Here is a 22,716-nt window from a genome sequence, read left to right as displayed (position 1 = left end):
TTTGTAGGAACATGGTATCGTATCCCAGCTTAGCCAGTGACCACAAAAGTAGTGCCAGTTTCATAAGGTTATGGGATTAAATGAGTTAACATATGTAAAGTACTCAGAACAGTACCTTACATGTAAGGAAGCATCAAGACACAGAATAATGTCAATAGTATAATACCATTTGTTAAAAAGGGGTTTGCGTATATACTTAGAAACTGGTGGGTAAAGAATATTTCTTTGAGAACAAACAAAACTGGAAATGGTTTCTTTGGGAGAGAGGAGAGAGCCTGGGGTAGAAGGAGGGCATACATTTTGTTGTTAACTGTTTGAACTTTTAACCATGTTTTTAGAATAAAGCCATGTTTCAAGTAATTTAAGAGATTCTAGAATCTTTAAGACAAGAATCTACGTTCTTTTCAGACGGCCCTGCCGAGGTGCCAGTGACTAATGGGAACACGGCCACGGGACAGGCCTTGAACGATGATCTGGACATCTTTGGACCGATGATTTCTAATCCCTTACCTGCAACTGTCCTGCCGCCAGCTCAGGTATGTGTTAAGAGTATGGTTTTACACTGTGTATTTTCTTTTTGGAAAGTTTCAATTTTGAATTGTTTCTTACTTGAAAGCCTCTAGATCTTTAGGCCAGGAGTTGGCTAACTAAGCCTGCAGCTTGTTTTTGCAAATAAAGTGTGATTGGAGACGGCCACTCCGTTTACTTACATGCTGTCTGTGGCCGCTTTCACACTGCAAAAGCAAATTGAGTAGTTGCAGCAGATATTCTATGACCCACAAAGCCTAAGAGTCACTGTCTAAAGTTTGCTAACTCTTACTCTAGGCAAACGGTGTTTAGAATGAGTAAGTGGAAAAACTCGGACTGTTTCAGCCTTGCCTGCGATCCACAAGGTTACTTACTTCAGAGGGTTTTGAACTGTTTGGCGTGTGAACGTGGACTAGAAGCCCGTAGTTCTTTTCTTGTGTTCTGTCGGGCCAGCCCAGGACAGTGTTTCCTTCCGGGTGCAGGGAAACTGAGAACAAGAAATTCTAGCAAACTCAGTACCCCTATGCTTTTTTATGAAGACACGTTATTTCTTAGCCTTAAAATCTACCTTTTTTTATTTTAATGATTTTTAAAAAAATTATTTAGAACGTAATATTAACTATAAAGATTTTTAAAAAGTACCAGTGGTAAAGAAATTTTGACTTGCCTTCTTAACTTTACATGGAATTTTTTTTTCTTTTTTGCCTTTATTCTTTTTTTTTTTAATTGAAGTCTTGTTGATTTACAGTGCTGTGTTAGGTTCAGGTGTACAGCAAAGTGATTCAGTTATACATATATGTTCTTTTTCAGATTCATTTCCCCTATAGGTTATTACAAAATATTGAGTATAGTTTCCTGTGCTATATAGTAGGTCCTTGTTGGTTAACTGTTTTATATATAGTAGTGTGTATATGTTAATCCCAAACTGATTTATCCCTCCCCCCCTTTCCCCTTTGGTAACCATAACTTTGTTTTCTATGTCTGTGAGTCTATTTCTGTTTTGTAAGTAAGTTCATTTGTGTCGTATTTTATTGATTGATTGACTGATTGATTGCCACACCACGCAGCATGTGTGGGACCTTACAGGGATCAAACCCGTGCCCCCCGCCCCCTGCAGTGGAAGCGAGGAGTCTTAACCACTGGAATGCCAGGGAAGTCCCTGTGTCGTATTTTAGATTCCACATACAAGTGATATCATATCATATTTGTCTTTCTCTGACTTCACTCAGTATGATAATCCCTAGGTCCATCCATGTTGCTGCAAATGGCATTGTTTCATTCTTTTTATGGCTGAGTAATATTCCATTGTATATACGTACCACATCTTCTTTATTCATACCTCTGTTGATGGACGTTTAGGTTGCTTCCATGTCCTGGCTATTGTAAACAGTGCTGCTATGAACATTGGGGTGCCTGTGTCTTTTTGAATTATGGTTTTCTCTGGGTATATGCCCAGTAGTGGAATTGCTGGGTCGTATGGTAGTTCTATTTTTAGTTTTTTAGGGAACCTCCATACTGTTCTCCATAGTGACTGCACCAATTTACATTCCCACCAACAGTGCAAGAGGGTTCCCTTTTCTCCACACCCTCTCCAGCATTTATTGTTTGTAGATTTTTATGATGATGGCCATTTTGACCAGTGTGAGGTGGTACCTCATTGTAGTTTTGATTTGCATTTCTCTAATAATTAGAGATGTTGAGCATCTTTTCATGTGCTTTTTAGCCATCTGTATGTCTTTGGAGAAATGTCTATTTAGGTCTTCTGCCCATTTTTGGATTGGGTTGTTTGGTTTTTTTGATATTGAGCTGCATGAGCTGTTTGTATATTTTGGAGATTAATCCCTTGTCGGTCACATCTTTTTTTTTTGTTAAATATTTCAAATATTTTTCAGCTTTATTGAGGTATAATTGAAAACTAAAATTATATGTTTAAAATGTATAACGTAATGTGTTGATATATATATTCGTTGTGAAGATTCCTACCACCAAGTTAATTAACACATATATTATCTCACAAATTTACCTTTTTTGTGTGTGAGAATGCTTAAAATCTACTCTCATTGAATTTCATTTATACAATACAATATAATCAACTATACCTACTATGTTATGCATTAGATCCTCAGATCTCACATCTTATAACTGAAAATGTGTACCTGCCTCCCAGCCCTTGGCAAACACCATTCTGCTCTGTTTCTATGGGTTTGCCTTTTTTTAAGATTTCACATATAAGTGATACCGTGCAGTATTTGTCTTTAAGGTGAGATATTAATATATAACTTTCAGGGACATAGGTTACTCTTAAGCCCACAACTTAAGATTCTGTTTTGGGTTTTTTGTTTGTTTGTTTGTGTTTTTTTTTTTTTTTTTGCGGTACGGGGACCTCTCACTGTTGTGGCCTCTCCCGCTGTGGAGAACACGCTCCGGATGCGCAGGCTCAGCGGCCATGGCTCACGGGCCCAGCCGTTCCGTGGCACGTGGGATCCTCCCGGACTGGGGCACGAACCCGTGTCCCCTGCATCAGCAGGCGGACTCCCAACCACTGCGCTACCAGGGAAGCCCGAGATTCTGTTTTAAATTTACAAATAAGCAACTAGTTTTTTGTAGTAAAGTATAATTTTTGAGGTAAAATATTTCTCTGTCTCTAGAAAACCTGAGCCAAATGGGAATTGTTTGGATGGAAAGTTTTAACAAGAAAGAACCAATGTCTTATTAGGAAGACGAATTACGTATATTTTTATTATATATATTTATTGTCATTATGATAGTCGTTGTATAATTAACGCTGGAATTGAGCAAATAGATTTCTGAGGAATCATTAGTTTAAGTGGAGCTTCATCTGCAGCATCGCTGTTTATTTTCAGAGAAGATAGCTTTATTTTATGGCTTTGCCTCTTCTCCTCCTTCCCCCAACACGTAAAAAGAGGAACTAAGTATTGCTAGTATCGTTTCGGTTAACATTAATTACCTTGTGAATGTGTGCAGCCGTGGGTATGCGTGTGGTAGTAAAAGAAGAAGTCTCACGCTAACATTTTGGGTGTGGAAAGAAGTATTTGGGATACTTGACAGTCCGAGCATGCAAAGCAGCTTCTTTTGGTCTAGCGTTCTAGCGGGGCCGTTCGGCCGGCCCGCCTTCCTTAGACTCCACTGCGGGGCGGGAACCGCTCTGCAGCTGCTTGCGCGTTAGACCCCAGGCCAGCCGAGGCCCCGTGGGTTCTGTGCAGGGAGAGCAGCGAGCCGGACAGTGCGGACCTCAGCCCCCCTCAGTGTGCGTGCAGTTCCTCCTCGTGCCCCCAGGGCCGCCCTGGCCTTCGTGCTGGGCCTCTGTACCTGAGAGGAAACAGGGCAGGTCTTCAAAATCACACCTCATTCTTTTTCTGGAATGTTTTTGGACCAAAATGGTATCAGTTTTATGGAGCCCTCTAAAATAATTTGGTGAACAGAATTATCTTCCCTCCAAACTACATGTAAAGACTCTAATCCAGACATTTTGTCAAAATAATGTCTTTGAAAATTGGAGGAGGGAGAGAGAAGGTGGGTTAAAGCACTCATTTTACACACACACACTGTACACAGTTTACTAATTTGGTGGCTTTTTATGCTGTGAAATTGAATTGGACCCCACTAGGAATTACTCTGAACCCTGCTTCTTTCAGTCCTGATTTTCTGAGTGTGGTGCAAATTCTGGTTGAAGATTTCCCCTCACGTGAATGTGAGCTGGATTGATGTGACCGTCTGCTTTCCTGTCTGGCTGTGCAGTCTTCCCTGAGGGGCTGGGAACGCTCAGCTGACCCGCGAGGACGCGTGTACTGGGGGTTGAGGGGCGTCGTTCCAGTGTCCCCCAGGGTGACACGTAGAAGCCCTCCCTTTCCTGTTCTGTCCGTAATATCCACATCCCCACAGCATCTAGACTCACACAGGTGCTGTGGCCTGTCCTCGGTTTGGCCCCGGATCCCAGACGGCCAGAGCGCCTTTGTCTGGGGATCCTGCGGCCTCCGGAAAGTGCGCGCGTACCGGCAGCAGTGGCTCTCCTTTTACCTTGGAGTGGTCCTGCCGGCGCGTGGGGCGCCCCATCACCCGCCCCGTAAATGGCCGTTCGAGCACCTGCTAGCCAGGCTGCCTGGCGTGGCTGTGCTTAGACTGTGTCCCTGTGGAGGCAGGCGTTCATCGGAAGAAACACACGCGTCTGGAGCACGGGGCTGCTCTAGCCTGAGGTGGAATAATAGTAGCTTTCCCAAGCACTTCAGTTTTTCTCACACGTCTGTGTCCTCCTCAGGGAACAGACCCCAGGGTTTTGAGCAGGTTTTTAGACTGAACAGAAACTAAACGTGCTGGAGGATCATTTAGTGAGGTGTGGCTGCTTTGTCACCTAGCAACACTAACAGCCAATGCTGGCGTCTGCCAAGCACTCCTTGTGGCCGTTGGGCGTGGCGGTAAGGCAGCTCCTCCCTGGGCCCAGAGGAGGGCGTGGGAAGGCGGAGTGGCAGGTCTGAGGGCACTGGGGCGAGCCTGCAGGCTGGCTGCAGGGCCCACGCTCTCGGCCTCTGCCTTCTGTTTCATTGCTACGTCAGATATATTTGATTCAAGCCCACTGTTGTATTTGAATTCCATCATGTCCGGTTTCTTACACATTTCAGATCTTTTGCAAAATTATGTGGCTTTTTTTCCTGTCTTAAAATTCTTGCTTGATGTCTTAATAGATTCAAAATATTGTTCTGCTTAAGTTCGTTTGTGAGCATAATGCTTGGATGCTAATTTATTGAAAGGTTTTTTAGCCAAGGCATTAAATGTTTGATTTTTTAAAAATTCAAGCCAAATCATGTACACTATGATTTAACTTCTACTTGCTGCTCACCTCATTCTGTAGTTTGAGAAGACTCTTATCCAGTTTTTACTAGTCTTCATAGACTTCTCTGAAACTCTTCATATCTAAGTCAATTCCCTATACGCAAATGTGATTGAATATTTAGTGACTGCAGAGATCATTAAAGTGAGGTGTCAGTTGTGACTGTGTAATACTATCTGTGTGCAAGATACAGGAGATGAAGTGAAATTTTTTGTTTTGTATTACAATATCTACATGCTCATTTGTATTCGTGTTCTTAACCCCTGTCTACAAGCGGAATGCAAGGTGTAGGGGAGAGTGCAGGTGGTCGCAGTTTTGCTGGACCTCATATCTGGGTAGACTGGAAGCATTCTAATGTTGCGGTAAAAACGGATTAGATTCGGTTCATAAAAATATCATGATGTTGCTTTTGAAAATCAAAATGTTTTTTTCCCCCCCAAAGAAGACAAAATCAGCCATTGCAGGACCCTCCTGCAGTCTGCTGTAGTTGTAGAAATGTTCTTCACTCCAAGGGATGCCAGTTCTTGGCAGCAGTGATTGTGTGAACAATCAGGAGATGTGCGAACATCTCCCAGGAATGCTGGTCCTCGGGCGGCACCACGTGCCTGTCATTGAAGCCACTGTGGCCAGGATGTGGTGGGCAGAACTCAGCATCAGAGAGGTTCTATCTACTCCTTTTACATTAACAGATTCAAAATAGGAAATGTTCCTCTATCCTGCATGTAGGTTTTGCATGGGCTTTGTCAGCGATTCCCTTTAGTGTCACCATGTTACCTTCTACAGTTGTTTAGTTTCTAATTTCATAACTTCATTTGGATTTCAAGGAATGGATGAGCTGTGTTTTATTATGCAGAATTCGACAGCTTGTTTTGGTATCTGTCTCAGGGGACGTCCTCTGTACCAGCAGTTGCCGCTCTGTCTGCAGTGACATCTGGGGATCTGGATCTATTCACTGAGCAAACTACTAAGTCAGAAGAGGTGGCCAAGAAACAGCTCTCCAAAGACTCCATCTTGTCTCTGTATGGCACGGGGACCACCCAGCAGCAGAGTGCTCCTGGTAATGCATTTGAAATCTGCTTTCCGTGAATTGCAGTGACATCACTAGAAGTGTATTCTTTGTGCTTATGTAATGTCAATTACATTTCTTCCTTGTTTTTCCTGTGTAGTGAGTGCTTTTGTTGTTGCGGTTTACACAACTACAAAACTGAAATGAAAGAAGCATTAGGATTAGAATGCACAAAACTTTATTCATTTAGGATTAACAAGCTGGTCGCATGTCACTTAATGTTTCACAAGCCTTATAGGACAGGGATTATCTTTGAAGAATTATTTAAATTTGATTTGCCTGAAGTTTATAACTCTGTACAGTATGGTATTCTTTCTGCACGTAAACAGTAAGTCTGAAATATCACATGAAATCAAAAAAAGCTTTGAGGTTTTTTTTTAATATATCAAAAAGAAATACTAGCACGGTAAAGATTTATGTTTACACAGTTTTAATCTGTCATTTCCTCTAAAATAATGGGCTGCATTTCACATAAGAGCTGAAATTATATGACGTCTCAGCTGCTTCCATTAAAACCAGAGACAGTCCATTCTGACTTGTTTACTTGGTAATGAGAGACCAGTGGTGCAAATCAGCAGAAACACAGTCTCATGCTATATAGTTTGGTCTTCACAATGGATATTTTATGTAGCTGTTGCACAGGATTTATTTACCCTAGTTAAATTTGCTCAGGCTCCTAACTGATTTGTCTGCTTCCTGGAAGTAACCAGCCCTGAGGGTGCAGGTGTGAGCTGCTCTGAGCAACAGGAGCCAGACCAGCAGGAAAGCCTTTGCCGTGGGTAGTTCAGCAAGACGGGCTCCTGTTTCTGTGCTGACAGAGGCGAGTGCAGCGCTATGCGGTAACCCTGTTCTCTTCGTTTGTTTTCTCTGCTCGGTTCTTCTGCTGCAGGTGTGTTTATGGGACCCACAAATATACCGTTTCCCTCACAAGCACCGGCTGCATTTCAAGGCTTCCCGTCCATGGGCGGGCCTGTGCCTGCAGCTCCTGGCCTTGCGGGAAGCGTGATGGGGCCGAGCGCGGGCGTGATGGTGGGCGTGCCCCTGCCCAACGGCTTCATGGGAAACGCACAGACTGGGGTGATGCCACTTCCGCAGAGTGTGGTCGGCCCCCCAGGAGGGATGGTGGGACACGCGGGTGCAGCCCAGAGTAAGTTTGGCCTGCCGCCAGCTCAGCAGCCCCCATGGAACCTCTCCCAGGTAGGGTCCTTTCTCTCCAATTTCTCCAAAATCAGAGAAACCAGATCTTGTTTTCTAAATGGTTTTATTTGTTTTTAAATCTAACAATCTGGCGGAAAGAATTGAGTAGGGATAATGTTATAAAAGGTAAAAACTGTCTAATCAAATAGACAAATGAGCTGTCATTGTTCCTGTATTTAGAATATTCTGTAGAGAATGTTAAGCATTTTTTCATTTCTGATTATAACACAGCTGTAATGGTGAATGTCCCTCATTTGTTTGTAACAGCTAGAAATTATCTTGGGCATCTTTTGAAATTAGCACCAAGCTTTAAACCCAGCCCCCTGGTGGGTTGTTTGTATAGACCACTTAGACCAACCTATTTTCACTAATAATTTTGGGGGCTCTTGGTAACTTTCACAAATTAGAAAACAACCCAGCCTCATATTCTCAGAGCACTGTTTTTGAGAGATCTAGGCTGTGTGTGGATTTATAAAAAATCTTTTTGTTCAAATACATTTCTAAAGTATTTTCTTCTTACTTACAGTCACATTTATGTTTAAAAAAAATATACACTAGTTCAAGAATTCCCGTAAGATATGAACCAGTCCATATTTGTGTCTTACATCCCCTCATATTACAAAATCCTATTTCTGCCTAAGTTAGTTTAGAGCCAGGAGATGACATTTTAGTATTACCTCTTTCAAATCCATTCTGACTTTCCTCTGGCTTCACAGACAGAGGCCTTAGACCTAGGTTCGTGGTCCCACTCTTCTTCCTTGTACACTTCCTTATTTGATGTTCCTCTGGTATTTTGATGCCCTTGACTTCTGTTCTCGTCAGCATTCAGGGAATAGTATATAGCAATTTCTAACCGACATTATTAGCAAAATCACTGTATATCCCATGAATGTTCCAAGTTATTTTTTACTGTCACTATTTAAAGGAATATCTATATGACATTGGTCTGTGCACTCTGGGAATCTCAAAAATCGTTAAGTGTCAAATGTCAGTAATAGCTTTTGTGCAGCCGGAATGCTGAAGCAGACCCAGCCCAGGTTAGGGTGCCTGCTGAACCAGTAAGGACTTACCCCACCTTACTTCCGGGCCCGCCGAAGGGGGTGCTCTTCTCCAGCTCTCTCTTGGTGGGGTCTGCTGGCCATGACAGGTACTAAACATCCTTTAGTACCTAGGAAGAAGCGACCTGCCCCTCCAGACAGTGTGCCTCATCAGTGACGTGGTTAGTATTAGGGTTTTTGAAGAACTAAGAACTGCAGACGGTTGAACTTTATTAATACAATCCAACCCTGAGCATAGATTTTTTTTTTTTTAATCTTTTTTTTTTTCTTTTTTGCGGTATGAGGGCCTCTCACTGTTGGGGCCTCTCCCGTTGCGGAGCACAGGCTCCGGACGCGCAGGCTCAGCAGCCATGGCTCACGGGCCCAGCCGCTCCGTGGCATGTGGGATCTTCCCGGACCGGGGCACGAACCCACGTCCCCTGCATCGGCAGGTGGACTCTCAACCACTGCACCACCAGGGAAGCCCTGAGCATAGGTTTTGAATCCACTCTACTTAGTAGTAAATCTCCTTGCCTTTCCTTCACTTACCATCAGTCTTAGAAGTGAGAGCACCACAGGGGAGGGTTAGGAGGCTTATGTACACACGACTCCAGTCTGGAAGAAAAGTACGTGTAATCTTACACCTTTTGTCATATAATAGGCGTTTATATGGTTGGCTATAGCAAAAGAAAAATATGTTTTATGACCTTTTTAAATATTAATAAAGTATACAGAGCTATTTAAGACTTGAATCAAGACAGAACAATTGCCATCATATACAGTTCATAATTTTGGAGTAGTTTACTTTCAAACATTTCCTTAGTCCTTAGTAGTTAAGCTATAGTTGAAGGCATATCCTAGAAAGTATATGGTTGAAAGTATTGCTAGTATAGTCGAAAGTTCGAATAGCAGACTCATGGCACATCCAGATATGAATTCAGCGATTGCTTTGGTACTTTTTCCAGTTGTGGTTGATCTTTGGGGGACAAGAAATTGAGTCCAGAAAATGAATAAATATAAAATGACTTGAGACCACTTTATAGACAGGGTTGAAAAGCAGAAGGAAATAGCAACCAAGAAGGGAACACGGTAGCCATTTGCTTTCTGTGGAGAAAGCATCGTGTGGTCGGCTGCTTTTACCCCAGGGCTCGGACAGCTGTTCACATGGATGAAAAATACTTAGGGTTGCTATTAAGTGTCCGTGTCTCTCTGAGTAAATCAACTTCGAGTAAAGGCCCACTTCTACTAAAATAGGCTGGCCATTAAAAATGTCTAGCAGTGGCTGAAGAAACCAGGCCTGCAAAGTGAAGGATGCCTTTTGTGTGTTCACAGGTGAACCAGCAGATGGCTGGCCTGAGCCTGGGCGGCGCAAGCCCCGCGGCAGGCTTCAGCCAGCCCCCCAGCACCACGGCGGGGGCAGCGGGGTGGTCGGGGGCCTCGTCAGGTCAGACGCTCAGCACGCAGCTGTGGAAGTGACCCTGCAGCACGGCCCACCGCGCTCCCCCTGACATTCCTGCGGAGATGCAGCCGGGTTCCCCTGTTCCTTCGTGTACATAATATTTTTTTCTTTTCGCCCCGTTTGTTCATATTAAGAATTATCTGATTGATTGACCGTGCTGGTCTGTACTGATGGATTAAATTTGCTGTGGTGAAAAGCAGGCTGAGAAACCATTTCATGTCGAGGGCAGCTCTTGCTCACATTTCCCAGGATTTCGTAGACACCGTATCTGGGAAGCTGCTCCGTCAACGTGCATGATCAGTTTCCCTCTCGAGGAAATTGTAGCTCTCATGTTTGCATATAAGGGAAGTAGCTATCATGTTTGTTAGTAATACCTCTAACAGTACGACCCCACCCCCAGATTAGCCAGTAATCCCGTAGGAAGGTACTGTATGATCAAATGTTTAATCATATAAATAGAATGTCAATGTATCACTGAGCACTGTTTTCTAGTGTATCCAGATTCTTTTATGTCATCATTCACGTCACTGTGCTGTTGCTATGATGTGCTTAACCGGGAACGTGGTTAGAGAAAGGAAGATAAACCTGGATGTTACTACAAAGTTAGTTGTTTAACGAATGTTTGAAGAAGTCAGATTTTACCTGCCTCCCTTGTAATTGGGATCTCCTCCTATGTACACGTAGCGCTAACAAACACGAGACCTTTCTCTGCACTAGATGCAAACAGGGTAACTAAACAAGCCACTTCAACCCTTGAAGGCGTATCCAGGTTTATGACAGTAATTGTGTTTACATTTTATGGTGCCTAGTACTGACAGATGTCATATCCCTGTATTAAACAGATGAATCCATAGACCTTTTTTGTGGGTTTTATTTCCTATGATGTATACTGCCACCAATCTTACAAAAGTTACTTCACGTTGCAGAGTCACAAATTGGGAATGTGCTGTTGACAGAACACTTGTCATCTGTTTGTTTTGTTTAGTTCTACCAATTAATTATAAGGCCAAATGGGAAAAAAAAGTATGTAAGAAGATTCTGGGAATGGTACTAGCCTGCGTGCCATTAGCTGTGCTGTACAGAGACCCTCCGGGTTGCTTGTAAGGGAGCATGCAGAACAAACGGAGACAAGAGCGGCTGTCTGTCTCTACCCGTGCTCAGCTTCCGGACACAACCGCCCTGTAAGCAGGTGCCCGTCGGGAGGAGAGCAGAGGAAACGGCCCCCGGGTGCCCGCAGCCCTACCCCGCACGCCCGCCAGAGCACCAGCTGCGGCTCTGTCACACCTCGATCATCACCGTGTCCAGGTGGTACTTGGGCTCGTTGGCTAGGTTCACCTTCTCTGTCCGAGTGTGCCACACGAGGACCTGCGGGGAGGAGACCTGATGGGTAGCCACGCTCTCAAGGGACACACAGCAAAGTCAAGAGGCACAAGTGCAATGAATACCTTGGTGCAGTTACTTGCTTTCGGTTCCAGTTCTTCGACGGTCGTGATCTGCTTTAGAAAGTCAGATTCCTGCATCCCAGGCTGGGACCCACGACGCTTAAATACAGCTTTGGGGTTGGACAAGATGACTTGAAGGCTTACAGCAAATCCTTTGTGAAAGTTAAAAAAAAAAAAAGTCTTTGAAGTAAAATACTGGTGTACTTCTCTTTTTTTCTATATAATCTTGGTCACATCAAAACCCGTTTTTTTTTTCAGTATCTACCGTGGGCCAAGTCTTGGTTCACAGAGTTGAACAGGAGTGTTACCTGCATCATCACAGTCTCAGAAGGACAGCCCGCCTTTACAATAGAGCACGTCTGCCGCCCTGATCGAGGCTGTGTGTGGAGGGGTGGCTTCTGGACACTACGTAGCTTGTTGATGACAAAGGGTGCACGGCGCAGAGGCCGTCACAGCCCCCGCACGTTTGGCCTCTGGGAGTAACTAGAACTCAATACACCTGAAATGCACACAGTCTCGCCCTGCCTGTCCCCGGGGAGGAGGCCGCCCCGCTTTCCTGCCTGTCCTCTGACATCTCCATGTGTTCCTACCAAAGCCAGCGCTGCTCTGATGGACCCTGAGGTTAGAAGACGGAGGAATACAAGTCCGGTCAGTTAGCTGGGAAATGAATACTCTATAGTCATTTGGTATAAATTTCCAATTTGATTCAATCTGAAAAGCGGGGCGTGGGGGGCTGGAAATCAGTACAGGAGATGATATCAGGCCATTTGGCAAATTTGGTTTTTGTAGTTCATTTTTCAAGGAAACAGATGAGTGTCAATTTCCTTAAATGGTTTGGTGTTACGAAAAATCATTACTCTTTAGTCTGTAGTTTAACAAACTCCGTGTTACAGGCTTAGCCATTAAGCGCTCCACAAGCCGTCTCTGGAAGCAGCTGTCACAGCCGTCCTAATTGTTGTGAAAGTCTGCACCCCGACCTCTGCTCTTCACGACTAAGCTGACACTGTAAAGCCAGGCGCCCTTCCAGAGTTAGGAGGATCAGTCTCCAGGAACGTTTTCTTAGCAGCTTTTTGCCCTTCCCTACATTAACTGAGCTGGTTTATGCAGCTTTGTGCAAACGCATAGTTAGCAAAGTTAGTATCAAATGATTCCAGTCAGTCGCGGGGGAGCTGTGAGCAGAGTACAGCCAGCATCCTCTTAACCTCTCCAGATGCGGGACTGCAGACCCGCGCTCCCGCCCCCGCCGCCCCCGTGGGAGAACGCACCGCGAAGCTGCCTACGGACACAGTTGGGTACCGCAGGTGCTGAGCGAGCCCGAACACGGAGACAGGTGCTGCGAGCGTTGTCCCGAGGCCTGGCCCGGGAGCTCCACCAATCCTGGCAGGGCAGCACGTCCCGGCAGAATTCGGAGTTAGCACCTCCGTTTTCTCATGGGTCCTTGCGGCTGAGAACCAGCCAAGTCACTCAGCCTCTCTCGATTCTGAAACTCCTCCGTTTCCTCACCCGCAAGGGTGGCGTGACACCCCCTCCCCTCACGTCTGATGTGAAATTAGTGAACAGAAAGCCTTCACTAACTGCAAAGCTCTGTTCAGAGGACCCGAAGATAGATAAATGCCGATACCGTTGTAAATACTATCATGAGGGGAGGTGGATTAGCCACCGCCTATGGCTGGAGAACAGTGTTGACGGGAAGAGGCTCAGGAAAGTTCCAGGCCACCTGCGCTTCACCCCACTTGACTAACAAGTCTGAAGCCTTCCTCGGATGTGGCTTCAACAGCCCCGGGCCCCAACAGGAAGTCAAAGGTTCAAATTAACACAAAAAAGTGACTTCTACTAGGTCAACTCAGATCTTAGGATGAAGAGATTTCTGGGGTTGTTTTCATGTGCTTTAAGTAAGCTTCATCCTTTTTTTTCCCTAGCTCAGAGTCTGCCCTTTTTAGCCATACTGAAGCTCCTGGTATATTTCTCACATGGCCTCAAGGTACTGATTTTATTTCCCCATTCTCATTTAAAAAAAAAACAAAAAACAAAAAACAAAAAACAGGATCCAAGTTGCGCAGAAGTCATTGTGAAAATTATATGAAGCCACTTGGATCTGACTTGCCCCATTTTCCCTCAGGCTAACACATTCATCATCGTGACCACCGAAGGGTTCAGATTAAGAGTGTCTTCTTGCTTTCTGTAGCTCAGGAATATCCTGCTAGCTCTTAAAGCAGTTATATGGCAAAGGCTACCATATAGACAGGCAGAGCTGACAGCCAGCTGTGAAACTACTCCCTGCTCTGCTGCAAGGCCCTTTCCTGGTCCCACTGGAGAATGGGGTGCAGGCTGGCAGCCCGGGGAGAGAATTGGAGGGCAGCCGGCTCACCACCGCGGCAAAGTGGTTTTCTATTTAATACAAAAGGGGGGCGGCATTCAGACACCTCCCCCTCCCCCCCCTCCACTGTCTTCACCAGGCCCTGCTCAGTGAGCTCTTCAAGGGAAGCAGGTCATAGCAGCACCGGGAACCACTCGAGAACTAGGCCAAGCCCTGGGCTGCCTTCTGGGGAACCGTCTGACCTGCTGTGAACCTGGGAGTTAGAATCCTCCCTCTGAAAGTCAGACAAGGAGTTTTTCGCTCCTAAACCATTGCTTCCAACCCAAGATAGGTACCTTGAGTTTTCTTCATTTCCAAGCACTTAGGCCTCAAGTATCGTATGTACCCTTCCCTTTTGTCAGTGAAGTTAATTTAGTTTTAAAGATGTTCTCAGAAGCCTTTGGGATACTAGGAGCTTTATAACAATCGTGGAAATAGGAGTCTCTGTCCTGGTCAGTTGTGTAAAGAAGTGCAAATGAACACTGGTTATTCACAGTGAAAGCAGGATTTCCTGGCTTCTTCAAGTGGACGGGGTGGGTGGTGGGGACCCAGTCCCTCCCAGTCAGAAGGACCGCCCTGCTCAGTGTATGTTTGCCAATGAACAGATGCAGCTCCAAGTCCATCAGGCCATTTCCACTTACTTATGGACGAGATGGCCGAAGCAACAAGGACGGGGTTTTTCCTACTGTCTTAAATAGCTAAAAACCAGACAAAACATTTGAAAAAATAGTTTCTAGCACTGGGGAAAAGGCACACAGGACAGAGATCTCTGAAAAGAAGAGACAAATGTGAGCCCTACAGTTGCCCCAGCTTCCCGCCTGAAGGCTACACCCCTGGGAGGGGAACACACACAGCTCTGCCATCTCCTTGAGCTGAGGAAACAGAATGGAGAACTCGGGGAGGCTAAGACAGCTGGAATTCAGGGGGCGTCACCCCGAGAGCAGAGGGTGCGACTGTCTGCAGAGGGCTTGCCTCAAGTCCCACTGAGTCTGGTCAGTAGATGCTGGTGAGACTCCCTGAGTTCAAGAAAGGAGCCACTGGAAGGAAACAGGTGAATGGATCAATCGCTAGAGGCCACTCAGGGCTGGGACAGGCCACGTGCCCCACGGCCAGGGCGCAACGGGCGACAGCTGCGATGCTCGGAAGAGTGCTTGCACGGCCACTGGTCCACTGTGAGGCCAAACTAGCCCGAAAATGAAGGCTTAGCTGGTCTGCCCAACACTTTAAAAGTAAGCCATGAAAGGATCAAAATGTTTGTAAGTAACTTAATTATAGCCCAGAAAAAAGCTAAAAGTAAATAAACAAATACATATATAACATGCAAACATATAATTATATACACACCCACATGCATATGTGTGTATATATGTAGAATAAATGTATGTTACACATTTCATATATACAAATACAATGAAATATAAGGAACTAGACACATTTTTTTCCCTAGAACCTAGCAACATAAAATTTTTAATGCCTGAGATACAAAAATGACCAGATGTGCAAAGAAGCAGGAAGTTACAATCCCATAATGAAAACTCAGCAATCCCACTCCTGGGCATATATCTGGAAAAAACTATAATTTGAAAAGATACACGCCTCTCAATGTTCACAGCAGCACCATTTACAATAGCCCAGACATGGACACAACCCACGTGCCCATCAACAGATGAATGGGTAAGAAGATGTGGTATACATACACAATGGGATACTACCCAGCCATAAAAAAGAATGAAATAATGCCATTTGCAACAACATGGATGGACTTGGAGATTATCATATTGAGTGAAGTAAGTCAGACAAGGACAAATAACCATATGATACCACTTGTATGTGGAATCTAAAAAATGATACAAATGAACTTACTTACAAAACAGAAATAGACTCACAGACATAGAAAACAAACTTACGGTTACCAAAGGGGAGGGGAGGGATAAATTAGGAGTTTGGGATTAAGATATACACACACGCAGTAGATATAAAATAGATAAACAAGGAACTGCTGTACAGCACAGGGAACTATACTCGGTAGCTTGTAATAACCTATAATGGAAGAGAATGTAAAGAAGAATATATAAATATATAAATGAATCACTAAAAAAATTATATAAATTTCATGTATACAACATTATATTTCAACTTCTGTATACACTACAGTGTGCTCATCACCAAAAGCTGACCCTCTACCCATTTGGCCTTCCCTCTACCTACTTTCCCCTCTGGTAACCACTACTCTGTTCTATGTATCTGTGTGTTGGTTTGGTTTGGGTTGGTTCATTTGTTTTTTAGATCCCACACATGAGTGAAGTCATACCATATTTGTCTTTCTCTGACTTATTTCACTTAGCGTAATAGCCCTCAAGGTCCATCCCATGTTTTCACAAATGGCAGGATTTCATCTTTTTTTGTTTGTTTTTCTTATGTCTGAGTCCACTGTATATACACACCACATCTTCTTTATCCATTCCTCCACTGAGGGGCACTTAGGCTACTCCTATATCTTGCCTATTGTAAGTAATGCTGCAATGAACATAAGGGTACATGTACCTTTTCAAATTAGGGTTTTCATATTCCTTGGATAAATATTCAGAAGTAGAATAGCTAGAAAATTAATTATTCTTAAATTTTTTTTAGGAATCTCCATACCATTTTCCATAATGGCTGCACCAATTTACATTCCCACCAACAGTGTAGGAGGGTTCCCCTTTCTCCACATCCTCTCCATCTTGCCCTTTTGATGGTAGCCATTCTAATGGACGTGAGGTGATATCTCACTGTGGATTTGATTTGCATTTCCCTAATAATTAGTGATGTTGAACATCTTTTCATGTGCCTGTTGGCCATCTGTATGTCTACTCTGGAAAAGTATTCAGGATGTTTGGTTTTTTGTTCTTGAGTTGTATGAGTTCTTTATATATTTTGGATATTAGTGCCTTATCAGATGTATGATTTACAAATAGCATCTCCCATTTGGTGGGTAGTCTTTTGGTTTTGTTGGTAGTTTCCTTCACTGTGCAGAAGCTTTCTAGTTTGATGTAGTCCCTATTGTTTATTTGTGCTTTTGTTTCCCTTGCCTGAGGACACACATCCAGTAAGATATTGCTGAGGTTGATGAAAAAATATACTGCCTATGGTTTCACCTAAAAGTTTTGTAGTTTCAGATCTTACATTCAAGTCTTTAATCCATTTTGGGTTAATTTTGTATATGATGTAAGATAATGGTCTAGTTTCATTCTTTTGCATGTGACTGTCTAGTTTTCCCAACACCATTTATTGAAGAGACTATCCTTTCTCCATTGCATGTTCTTTGCTCCTTTGTCATATATGAACTGTCCTTATACATGTGGGGTTATTTCTGGGGTCTCATTTCTGTGCCATTTATCTGTGTGTCTGTTTTTCTGCCAATACTATGTTGTTTGGATTACTATAGCTTTGTAGTATAATAATTTGAAATCAGGGAGTGTGATACCTCCAGCTCCATTCTTTTTTTAATCACTATTTTTTTTTTTTTTTGGCTATTCGGGGTCTTTTGTATATCCATATAAATTTTAGGATTTTTAGTTCTATTTCTGTGAAAAATGTCATTGGGATTTTGATAGGGATTGCATTGAATAGACTGCACTAGGTGATGTGGACATGTTAACAATGTTAATTTTTCCAATCCATGAGCATGGATTAACTCCACTTCTTTGCATCTTCTTCGATTTCTTTCATCAATGTCTTATAGTTTTCAGTATACAGGTCTTTCAGCTCCTTGGTTAAATTTATTCCTAGGTATTTTATTCTTTTTGTTAAAATTATAAATGGCATTTCCTAATTTCTCTTCCTGATAATTCACTGTTAGTGTATGGAAACACAACAGATTTCTGTACACTAATTTTGTACCCTGCAGCTTTACTGTATTCATTTATTACTGTTTTTTGGTGGAGACCTTAGGGTTTTTATGTATGTCATCTGTAAATAGTGACCGTTTTACTTCTTCCTTTCCAATTTGCATGCCTTTTGTTTATTTCTCTTGACTGCTCTGGCCAGGACTTCCAATACTAATAAGAGTGGTGAGAGTGGGCATCCTTGTCTTGTCTTGATCTTAGAGTGATAGCTTTCAGTTTTTCACGGTTGAATGTGATGTTAGCTGCGGGTTTGTAATGCATAGCCTTTTATTATGTTGATATATGTTCCTTCTGTACCCATTTTATTGAGTTTTTTCCATGAATGGGTGTTGAATTTTGTCAAATACTTTTTCTGCATCTATTGAGGTGATATTTTATTTTTCATTTTGTTAATGTGGTGTATCATGTTGACTGATTTGCAGATGTTGAACCATCCTTGCATCCCTGGAATAAATCCCACTTGATCATGATGTATGATCCTTTTAATGTATTGTATTCAGTTTGCTAATATTTTGTTGAGGATTTTTGCATCTATGTTCATCAGAGATACATGCCTGTAATTTTCTTTTTTGTGTGTTTCCTTGTCTGGTTTGGTATCAGAGTAATGTTGGCTTCATTATTATTAAGTTATGAAGCATTCCTTCCTCTTCAAGTTTTTTGGGAAGAATTTGAGAAGCATAGGTATTAAATATTCTTCAAAATTTTGGTAGAATTTCTTCTTCTTTTTAGATTTAGTTGTCCGTCCCCTTCCACCTGTATCATTTCTATTTTTCTGTCTGCGAGCTTGTTAATTCTCTCTTCCATCCGATCTGCTCTGTTTCCATTGCCTTCTAATGTGTTCTCTTCATCTCCTTTATTGGGTTCTTCAGCTCCAGAATTTTTGTTTTGTTCTTTTTTAAGTTTCAATCTCTTTGGTAAATTATTCCTTCTGTTCGTTCATTTTATTCCTGAGCTCAGTAAACTGCCTTTCTGAGTTTTCTTGCCACTCACTGACATGACAGCTCATGACAGCTGTTTTGAATTCTCTATCAGTTAGATGGCAGTATTCCGTGACTTTAAATTTGGTTTCCGGAGATTTGTCGTTTTCTTTTTGTGATGCTGAGTTACCACGGTTTTTTTACGGTACTTGACGAGTTGTTCCTTTGCTGGTGCATTTAAAGTAGCAAACACCTTTCTTATTTAGGTAAAGCTTTAAAAAACTTGATTCTAACAATTCAACAGGATAGAAATTAGAGGCTTTTCTTTATTTTTCAGTAAACGGCGCTACAGCACAAGTTTTTGGTTTCTCTTACTTAGGCTGCCTCTGGCTATGTTTGAGAGTCAGCACTTTACCCCCTCCACAGCCCCTGCCAGAGGTGTCACCTGGTGCCCTTGCTGTTGCTGCCTCTGTCTCTGGGGTTGCTGGCGCCTTGCTGTTGCCAGTATCACTGCTGTCACTGGCATCACAGCTTGGGGCCCTGGGATGGTGGGTGCCTGCACTTTGTCCAGAGTTGCTGGGGTCAGGGGCTCTACAGCCGTGAGAGGAGATAGTGGGTGGTGGGGCAGCTGGGGCTGTGGGTGCCTCTGCCACATAAGGGGTTGTTGGGCTGTTGCTGCTCCTGCTGCAGGTGGGGGAGTCACACGTGCCTCCATGGCGGGGGTCAGGGTCACAGGTCCTGCTGCCACTGCTGCCTGGTTTCCTGTGGCCAAGGGCCCTGCTGCACCAGGAATCTGGATTCGTATGCACAGCCTCCCCTGCTGCTACCGGGTTCTCTGGGGCTGCAGGCTCACCTGCCACGCCCCCAGGGTCAGGATCACAGGCTCTGCCTTGGCTGTCTGCTCCAGGCCACCCACCTTTAGATGTACAGATGTGTGGAGATCGCTGGCATCCTGGCACGTTGGTCAGAGGAAACCTTGTAGATTGAAGGGAGAGACAAAGGGAGCATCTCATGCTGCCGTGATGCTGACATCAGGCACTAAACACTTCTATTAGGTAAGAAGAAAGGTCTCAGCTCAATGAACTAATCACTCATCTTTGTACACTAGAAAAAGAAGAGTAAATACAAGCCGAAAGTGAATAGAAAAAAGGTACTGATAAATACAATCTGAAATTACTGAAATAGAAGTAGAAAACAATAGAGAAAATCAGTGAACTCAGAACTGTGTCCTTTGTGGGGGGGGGAGTGAATAAAATTGATCAATATCTACTTTTACTTATCAGGAAAAGAGAAAACACAAATTACCAGGAATGAAAGAGGAGTATCAATACAGATTCTACAAACATCAAAATGATAATAAAAGCATATTATGAACAACTTGATGGAAATAAATTTCATACCTTAGAGAAAAATGGACAAATTCCTGAAAAGATACAGGCCATCAAGCTCGCTCATGAAAATTAGATAATCTGAATAGCCCTGGATCAATGAAAGAAATTAAGGGTATAGTTAAAATCTTCCCACCAAAACAAACAAAAAACAAAGGTAAAAAAAGACCTTCCAGGCCTAGAGAGCTTCATTGGTGATTTCTAACAAATGTTTAAGTAAGAAATAATCTAACTTTTCCAGAGTACAGAAAAGGTGGGAATACCTTTCAAATTCTCTGAGGCCAGTAGTGCCCTGATGCCAAAAGCAAACAGAAACATTACAAGAAAACTACAGACCAGCAACCCACGTGAACACAAACAGAAAAATTCTTAAAGTTCTAACAAATTGAATCCAAAAATTAAAAAGACAACAAATCATGACCAAGTGAGGCTCATTTCGTGACTGCAGTGTTGGCTTAACCTTTCAGAATCAATCAATGTAATTCACCAAATTAAGAGGCTTTTTAAAAAGAAAGAAAAAAACCCACACCTGATTATCTCAATAGGTGAAGAAAATGCACTTGACAAAATCTAACATCTAAACATGATTTTAGGAAAGCCTCTCAGGTCTTCTCTGGTGGTGCAGTGGTAAAGAATCCACCTGCCAATGCAGGGGACACGGGTTTGATCCCTGGTCCCGGAAGATCCCACATGCCGCAGAGCAACTAAGCCCACGCACCACAACTGCTGAGCCTGCGCTCTAGAGCCCGTGAGCCACAACTACTGAGCCTGTGCGCCACAACTACTGAAGCCCAGGCGCCTAGAGCCCGTGCTCCACAAGAGAAGCAATCGCAATGAGAAGCCTGCACACCACAACAAAGAGTAGCCCCCGCTCGCCGCAACTAGAGAAAGCCCGTGGGCAGAAATGAAGACCCAACACAGCCAAAAATAAATAAATAAATAAATAAATAAATAAATAAATAAATAAATTAAAAATAAAAAAAAGAAAAGCCTCTCAGCAAACTAAGAATAGAAGTGAACTTCCTCAACTTGATAAAGTGCATCTACAAAAAACCTACTGCCAACAGTATACTTAATGGTGAAATATTGGGTGTTAATTAAACCACTGAAGATTGAATGAAGCAGGATGTCTGCTCTCAACCTTTATTCAACAATGTACTGGAGGTCCTAGCCTTTGCAATAAGGCATAAAAAGTAAAGAAAGAAAGAAAAGGCAAACAAATTGGAAAGGAAAAAGCAAAGTCCAGTAAACCTCTTCTTCCCCATTCAGCCACGTTAACAGCATCAGTAGTGCTTATCATTTCCTTCTACTGTGTATCAACTTAGTCTCCCCTGCATATACTTGTCTCACTAGCACATGCTCTCTTTTCTAACTACACATAATCTAATTTCAGCAAGGTTCTTACAGATAAAAACTATTTCCGTTTCCCAAAAGGTAGTTTTTGGCAACAATTCCTTTATTGTCTGGTCACAAGAAAGATACTAATGGCTTTTTTACTTGAACAGTCACTCTGACTAGTTGTACTAGAACACTGGGCGGTTGACACACTTCTGCTGTTGCCAGTAAGTATCAAGTACTTTCAAAAGTCTCTCTCTCTCTCCACTTTAAACAAGAAGAAGAAAAGATTCCAAGTTCCCAATTAAAATGTATACACACAATAGTCTTGGGGAGCTTGTTGGAGAAAGGTATGTGTCCAAAACCTCCTCTCCTCTCTTCTCTAATTTTTTCTATGGTCGACTCTCTTGCCATCTCTCTTCCCAGCAAAGCATACACTGCCTTTTGGAGTGTCATGTGGGCATGTGTGTGTGTGAGAATCTTCCCTACCCTCCTTTATTGAGATATGATTCATCTATTGAAAAATGCCTTTTTTAAAGGATACGAATTAAGTGGCTTTTGGTATAACTCTGGGCACCATTTTTGGTAAAGACTATTCTTTCTCCACTGAATGGTCTTGGCACCCATGGCAAAAACCCTTGACCATAAATGAAGGGTTTCTTCCTGGACAATCAATTCTATTCCATTGATTCATATGCTTATCTTTATGCAGTACCACACTGTCTGTTACTTCAGCTTTATAGTAAGTTTTCAAATCAGGAAGTGTAAGTCTTCCAACTTTGTTCTTTTTCAAGATCATTTTGGCCATTGAATCCCTTGCTTTCCCATATGAATTTTAAGATCACCATGTAAATTTGGCTGCAAATAGGGCAGCCAAAATTTTGATAGGAATTGCATTGAATCTGTAGATAAATTTGGGGAACATTGCCATTTTGGTAATATTAATAAATCTTCCCCATAACGTTAAGTCTTCTAATCCATGAACGTAATGTGTCTCTCCACTTATTTTGTTCTTCATTAATTTCTCTCAGTAATGTTTTACAGTTTCCAGTGTACAAGTCTAATACTTTCTCTATTAAATTTATTACTATTTTATTATTTATGACACTGTTGTGAATGAAATTGTTTTTAAATTTCATTTTCAGATTGTTCATTGCTGATGTACAGAAATAAAACTGATGTACCTATATTGATCTTGCATCCTGCAAACTTGATAAATTCATTTATAGCACTATTGGTTGTGTGTGTGTGTGTGCAT

At 42.8% G+C, this 22,716-nt stretch overlaps 2 protein-coding genes across 5 annotated transcripts in view; one reads left to right on the top strand and one right to left on the bottom strand.

The window, feature by feature from the left end:
* The window catches only part of SMAP1 (small ArfGAP 1), a 150,558-nt gene extending 138,829 nt beyond the window's left edge, over positions 1 to 11,729 (top strand). For 3 of the 4 annotated variants that reach the window (XM_082855788.1, XM_082855787.1, XM_082855789.1), the window contains 4 exons: positions 409 to 536; positions 6,260 to 6,431; positions 7,330 to 7,637; positions 10,007 to 11,729. In XM_082855788.1, coding sequence (XP_082711914.1) covers positions 409 to 536; positions 6,260 to 6,431; positions 7,330 to 7,637; positions 10,007 to 10,150 — 752 coding nt within the window. In that variant the 3' untranslated portion in view covers positions 10,151 to 11,729. The remainder of the gene's footprint in view (positions 1 to 408; positions 537 to 6,259; positions 6,432 to 7,329; positions 7,638 to 10,006) is intronic. The other variant, XR_014326791.1, reaches the window with a different exon arrangement.
* Positions 11,412 to 22,716, bottom strand: part of B3GAT2 (beta-1,3-glucuronyltransferase 2) — a gene marked incomplete at both ends in the record, with an annotated part of 80,120 nt that continues 68,815 nt past the window's right edge. The window contains 2 exons of the mRNA XM_082855791.1: positions 11,412 to 11,498; positions 11,579 to 11,727. Of these exons, the coding sequence (XP_082711917.1) occupies positions 11,412 to 11,498; positions 11,579 to 11,727 (236 nt within the window). The remainder of the gene's footprint in view (positions 11,499 to 11,578; positions 11,728 to 22,716) is intronic.

The sequence above is a fragment of the Leucopleurus acutus genome (genome assembly GCF_964270905.1).
Source record: "Leucopleurus acutus genome assembly, chromosome: 15".
Taxonomy (NCBI): domain Eukaryota; kingdom Metazoa; phylum Chordata; class Mammalia; order Artiodactyla; family Delphinidae; genus Leucopleurus; species Leucopleurus acutus.
This window is presented reverse-complemented; position numbering and strand designations above follow the sequence as displayed.